Here is a 7,127-nt window from a genome sequence, read left to right on the forward strand (position 1 = left end):
ATGCTAATGATTATTTCACTAATTATTAATCAATTTTTAAAATGAATTTTAACCACTTAAGCCTATTTTATACAATATTTAAATATGCAAATAAATTCAATTTTTAAATAATAAAAATAACATTTTATTGCCTAAAATGAAATAAAACAGAATTTCTTTAGTGAACAGTTGATTATTTATAGCAAAAGATGCATCTGCAACTAAAAAATACTTCTAATATTTGTCCTTTCTGCTAAGGGCTGATCTGTCGTCTATTTTATTTCTATTACCGATTGATAATTCAGTAGCAAAGGTTCTTAATGAGAGTTTTTCTTTACAGAGTTTGAACCAGGTGAAGCTAAAACTATCCCACTTGAGGAATTCTGAGTGAAACATATTTACATATAAACATATTTATAGACAAAAGTTGTTTTTTATCTTAAGAGCAAAATGTATATTTATTTTTTACAGTTTTGGATTAATTGCTACACTGGATATGTTGTACTTTCAGCCTTTTTTCACTAACCAGTCTGCATACTGCCGTTAATGATTAATCGATTACTTCATCAGTTGATGTTATTTCAACAATCAATTAATCACGATTAATCTAATTAATCACTTTAGTTCTACATAATATATTTTTTAAAAAGCACAACGTTTTCTCTCTAATAAGTAGTAAAATAGATCTGCAAACATTTCTGCCACTTTTTAGTTTCATTCTTTTGCAGAAATGCAATTAAAAAATTTAAAACGGCTAAACTGCATTTTTTAACTACATTTATATTAAATTTTTGTTAATTCTTTATTACATTCGGACGGTCAGGAGAGCTGCAGGTTGCAGATCTTTGGTAAAGACAACGGATTCAGTGGACAACAGGTAGATTAAACGTCAGTCTCCCATCGTCCGAGTTTCGGACCCGCTGTCTCCCAGAAGAGACTCGGAAACAAAGCACTGCTTACTTTGGGACCGTTCCCAGAACTTGTTGAATCCTTTTATATAATCGCAACAGTGAGAAAAAGAAAATAACTTTCAGGAAGGGATGAAAACAACGTAGGAAACTCCAAACTCCCTCAAGAAGAAAAAAATGAAGACAAGAGTCGGGGTTCCTCTTCGGCTGCAGACTGGCTGCTGTGTTCAGTTAATCATTCATAACTTCATTCTTTACTTCCATCAGTTTACCAAGATCTAATTACTGCTGAATATGTAGGAGATAAAGAGCATAAGCCCTTTCAACACCAATATCAGTGGCGATAATCTGTCAGTTTGAAGAATTGATGTTTTAACACGGATTAATACTCTCCTCCTCATCAGGAGCTGCTTACACGTCACACAGCAGAATCAAATCATCAATTAAATCAGACAAAACAAATAAAAGTTGAACAAAAAGATAGAGATCACATACCTGTACGACTTCTATTCCCCTTTTCCTGAAAAAAAGAAAAAGAAAATGTCATTAGTTTTATTCTAAAACGAGTCAAATATAATTGATTACCATTATTATGTCACACATATAAATATCAATGTTATGTGATGCCAATAAAAGTTATTAACTGAATGGTACATCAGGTACAACAGAGTCCAGTGTGGGATGCAAACTGCACTTCATGCGGTTCTATCTGAAGTATAAACACGCAACAAGCTCCTTAAGTTTCACTTTAAAAGAGCTACGTGACGAAAAAACGTCAACTTTTCGTTCAAACATCACTTTTTTTGCTACGAAGACGTGGTGACAGAAAAGCGGAGGAAATAACGGAGCACGGTTGATTCTGAGAGCCGCCGCGAGTTAATGACGCACTTCATGGAGCGAAGTTTTAACTTTCCTCCAAGAGCAACAACAGACTTTCTGTGTAATCATCTCTATTCACGGGGAGTTTTGAATATTTTATTGTTTTCATGTTTTATTGTTTTATTCGGCAACCTATGAGGTTCCTGTTCTGTTATGTTTTATGTTTAATAAGGTAAGAAAACTAGAATTTTCAGTATTTGATGCAGAGGACAAATGATGTTTTTTTTATTATTTGTGAAAAATTTAGCCATTATAGAAAGATGAGTTGAGTTGTTACATTTACTCAACATTTGAGTAACTTTTTTGAAAAACATTTACTTTTACAAGTATTCTTACTACGCTGTACTTTTACTTGAGTAATTCTATTATGAAGTATCGCTACTCTTACTTGTTGAAAACACAGGTTTTTAAGAAAATCGTCGCCTATCAATTAATTGTAATTTATCAATCAACTTTTTATCAACTCATTAATCGATAACTTGTATCCGTAGCTCGCACATTTGCAGGTGAGAGGAACTGAAAACCGGTCGAGCCTTGGTACGGCTCAGCCGGTCCAGCTTGATTTACAGCGCCATGGTAACAGCAGCGTGGCCATTCACAGCTTTGCAACAATGCAGATATTTAATCCTGCAGCTGGCGGGTTTCATGTGGCGTGAATGGAGCCTCAGTTTCAACCCACCTCAGATATGGAGATCACTTCGCTCTGATGCATTGTTAAAGAGGCAGAGGGAGAAAATCTGGAGGAACCGGGAGAAAAGTCTCCCGTCAGAAAATGTATTTCCTCCGTTTCTGCTTTTTACCATCAGATAAACGTTTCAGATCATCAAACACGTTTTATTAAGATTATTTAGTTTACTAACACCAACATGGCCACATGTGAAAAATTTGTCCCCTGTTGTCAAATCATGAAGTATCTCATGATTAACCACGTTTTATTTTGAAAAGAAGAGTTCAGTTTCACATCCAGGTTACTGTAGATTCAAATAATCACCAAAGCAGAACTTGTCTGACAACACGAAGTAGGCTAAAGGGTTTAGAAAGCATCTTCTTCCATTGACCATATAATTGCAAAATTTGCCATTTCAAAATAAATGGAAACACGACAATTTTTTAAAAAAAGTTTTGGATCAAACGTTTTGGCACTAGAATGCAGTGTTTTTTCACATCACATTAGTCACATGACCAACAACTGGGTGTTACTACTGATGAAAACTATGAAGAAGAAAACAACAGGAAGTAGCTGGAGGATCATGTTTTAGAGACAAGGTAAACTTACTCATGTGTGATTTTAATTGTTTCTTTTATTAAGGGAAACACCAGAACTGTGAATTTTTTTATTTTATTTTTTCCAACACAGAAAGGCGTTAACGCTGGAAAATTTTCCAACATGGCTGAATTAAAACAATTCTTCAAAGACTTGGCTAAAACTTTTCCACAACCATCCGAAGAACCATTTTTGATCAAACTTATTTAGACCCACAAGTTCTTTTTTTTGTTTGTTTGTTTTTGGAAAAAGACCATTTGTAATTTTTGATTAAAATTTAAAGTAGGAAATATATTATTTGTGCAGAACCAACATTTTATTTAGATGGCCATGTCACAAAAATATTTAAACAAAGTTTTCAATTTAATAAAAAAATATGAAAGATATAGAACATTACTGGCACTTTTTAGTGTCATTCTTATTTATAAATGCAATAAAAAACTGCTGAACTGCATTTTTTAAATTATATTTATATTTTTAAACTTTTGTTCTTCCCTTATTTTAAGCTAAAGGTCATTAGGAGCCACATGTTGCAGATCTGGTTTATTACTTATTACACACACTGTAAAAACATAAAACTTTACCAAGTAACTAACTTAAAATAATACAAAACAAACTTTCAAGTCACTTTTCAGCAAGTTATAAGAGCTTGTACAGGCAGATTATTTTATTTATTACAAGACATTTTCCCCTTGTTATAAATGAAATAATCTGCCAGTAGAACAAGCACTTTTTAAAATCAATATTAAGGAATTATTTGCATGAAACAAGCTCTTATAACTTGCTGAAAAGTGACTTGTAAGTTGGTTTTGTTGTATGTTAAGTGCACTAACATATCTGGTCAAAAACTAGGCCAAAATATTTGGTAAGATTTTGTGTTTTTGCAGTGCAGGGAAACATTTCCCATTTTATAAATGGAATATTGACTTGAACACTGAACTCTGTATTTACTCAACCCTCAACCTTGAGCGAGGATAATGGCGTACCTAGTAACCGCCTGCAGTAATCTGGTGTTTTATTGACAGAAACAAGTTTAAATGTTTACATCCGCTGTCGTGATTTAACGTGTGCGGGTTTGACCCGGTTTAATCTCATCAACCCTGTTAAAGAAGAACCCAGCGACCTTGTCAAGATTAGAACCATTTTAATCAAACATTCAGACTCGACTGCGCCGAAGGCCGTCGGATCTGCAGCGAACAACGCAGACAGAAAGCAGGCAGCTGCTCCTGACCTGCAGGATTTAACTGCAGCTGCAACAGACAGGACCCAGAAAAGACGAAGACAAGACCGACTAAAACTGGAAAATCTTCCTGTGATTTAAACAAAAAACAACAAAAAAAAAACTGAGTCTACTGCAGATATCCAAACACATCAGATTGTTATCAGTCGAATCATTTCCTTCCTCCTGCAGATAAGTTGTTGCTTAACTTTCTCGGTTCAGAGAAGAACCTGAAGAAGAGTTTCAATGAGAGGAGGCAGTTAAACTGGTGACAGAAACATTTCAAACACAGTTTTTAGGTCAAAAGAGACAAAGCCAGCTAAGATTCATTTCTAACATTGTTCAGTCTGTGTCTATGGGCAGCAGACTGAGAAGAGTAGATAAAAATTGTAGCATTAATCTCAATTTTGCCTGCATTAAAGCAGGCAAAATAAACAGTTTTTCTAAATCAGATTTATTCAAAATAAAACTGCAGGTGTGTGTAGTGATATTTCATAATTTATCCACAATTTTAAAACACAGTGAAGTAAAAATACTCCCAAAAAGTTACTCAGGTAAATGTAATAGTTACTCCTCAATGCTGCAGGGGAGATTTGGATGAAGGCAGAAGGTGTTTGTGGGGCGTTTATGAGGAGATTAAAATTGTGTTTGCTGGATTACGTTCAGATAATCTGAGCTGGTACAATCAGGTCAACAACGCCACCGCAGGAAAGGTGAGAACACACTCAACACTCCTGACCTGCGACCTGCTTAGGGAGCATCCCCGGCGGGGAAAAATAACGCTTCACATGACAAACGAAACGTCGTCTGTCTCGTTTTTTAGGAATCCCACAGCTCAGATATGCAGCAAAAGCCCTTCAGCCATGTTTGTGACAGAAGATAATGGAGGCGTTGCCCTGCCCTTCCTTATTCCAACTGACAATCAGTTGAACTTATCCAAGAAAATCACAGCGCTCTTTGTACCAGTGAACGCACCGTTACTGGTGGAAGTTCTCCAGAAAAACACAGTCCATTAACAACGCACAGGAATCAAGCCTCGACAAGAAACTCCCCTCCTGTTGCTTCCCTCTGGATATTACCTTCTGACTTTCAAAATACTGCAGTTTAAATAATGGATTTAACTTCAAGCTGCAACGTTGGAACTGTTCACAAATCAGAGACGTGTAACAGGAGGACCAGAGAGAAGACGGAGAAGCTTTGGGAGGGATTAAATGGAAAATAAAGAGTGAGGATTTCCTCATGGAGTCAGGACTGATTTCAATCTGCAGCCATTTAGATGGAAAAGCATTAAAATGCAACTTCACAAGAGTGGAAATTTAAAGAAAAAGTTATAGGTTGAATGTAAGAGAGGCCAGAAAAGCAAAAGGTTTGGGGTTATTCTTGGAATTAGTTTGCTTTGGTGGCAGCTGAAAGTTTGAAACACCACTGTGTGTAAAGAAAAATAAACAACATTCATTTATTTATACATTAAATAAATAAAACTTAAAATAAATCATCAAAAAGTACGAAACTAAATAAACAAAACTCCCACCTGTAAAAAATATTTAATAAATAAAACACCACTATGCAAAAAAAATAAAAATAATTGAAAAATGAAAATAAAATATGAGGTGTAAGAAAAATAAAACTAAATAAACACACCATGTGTAAGAAATAAATAAAATATGTAGTTAAATAAGGTGCTAAAATCTGTAAAAAATAAATAAAATAAAACTAAAATAAAAAGTGTAAAATAAATGAATAAAATGACACTGTGGATAAAAAAAAATAATAAAATGCTTGTAAAATATTAATTAACAGCACTGTGTAAAAATAATTGTATAAAAAATAAAAATAAATCAGTACATTTAAAAATAAAAAATAAAGATAATTAATTTAATAAAATTCCACCAGGTGTAAAAACAATTAATACATTAATAATAATAAAAAACACTGCAAAAAAAGTATAAAAAATTATAATAAAATGAAACAAAAAATGAAATGCCACCATGTGTGAAGCTGAGAGGAACCAGAACATTTCCAGACTCTTCAGTTGGTTCCAACCTCCTGCCCCACCACCCGGTATCAGACCCAAACCATCCCAACAGAACCACCAACCTGCAGAGATCCGCGAAGGCCTGGAAGTTCAGCTTCTTCATCTTCTTCTCGCTGAGCCAGTAGCCCACCCGGCGACCCCTCAGGAAGGTCTGCATCCTCGCTGCGCTGCTCGGGCTCCTCTGGGCGGAACTGGCGGAGATGATGGTGAAGATGATGGAGGCTCCACCTGCGGGGACGGGGCAGGAAGTCAGCGGCCAGCCAACCAACCACACGGGCGGGGATAACCACCAACAATCAGTCCCGGGAGGAGTGGACCTAACACTCCTGACCCACGCAGGAGGAGCTTTCTGCTTTTATATGCTGGGTGTCTGAGCACGCGCGCGCGCGCACGCTCATTCCCTCCGCTGCTAACGGCTAACGCTAGCAGGCTAGCTGTTGTGACTCTGAGAAGCTAACTTTAGCTAGCTGCTTCCCCACGCTGAAACCCGCGTATCCGAACCTCAGATGCTCGTCCTCGCTGCGTGAGAAGATCACACAGCCGACAGCCAGCTGCTAACCTGCGGATAAACTAACTGACTAGACCAGTTAGGGAGGACCGCACCGCTAACCAACCTGGAGGTTTAGCTCCGGGGGTCGGTCCGTGTTATCCTCGGGAACTAGCTCAGAGACCGGTCCATGATCCGGTCCGACCACCGCAGAGAGACCCGAGGAGACCGAAGACGGACACGGCGGAACCAGGCACAGATGTTCCCCGTGTTTCCCTCTCCCTGTCTCCCTCTGTCAGCTTGACTCACTGCACACACCCTGGGTCCTGCTGCTGCCTTCACTGACGGCACGGAAA

The 7,127-nt window shown here is 37.0% G+C and overlaps 1 protein-coding gene across 2 annotated transcripts in view; it reads right to left on the reverse strand.

Annotated features, from left to right (window-relative positions):
* The window catches only part of itpk1b (inositol-tetrakisphosphate 1-kinase b), a 40,688-nt gene extending 33,561 nt beyond the window's left edge, over positions 1-7,127 (reverse strand). The window contains exons 1-3 of one of the 2 annotated variants that reach the window (XM_032546670.1): positions 6,899-7,127; positions 6,347-6,512; positions 1,383-1,407 (exon numbers count right to left, since the gene is read on the reverse strand). In XM_032546670.1, coding sequence (XP_032402561.1) covers positions 1,383-1,407; positions 6,347-6,441 — 120 coding nt within the window. In that variant the 5' untranslated portion in view covers positions 6,442-6,512; positions 6,899-7,127. The remainder of the gene's footprint in view (positions 1-1,382; positions 1,408-6,346; positions 6,513-6,898) is intronic. The other variant, XM_032546671.1, reaches the window with a different exon arrangement.

The sequence above is a fragment of the Xiphophorus hellerii genome, chromosome 19, assembly GCF_003331165.1.
Source record: "Xiphophorus hellerii strain 12219 chromosome 19, Xiphophorus_hellerii-4.1, whole genome shotgun sequence".
Classification (NCBI taxonomy): domain Eukaryota; kingdom Metazoa; phylum Chordata; class Actinopteri; order Cyprinodontiformes; family Poeciliidae; genus Xiphophorus; species Xiphophorus hellerii.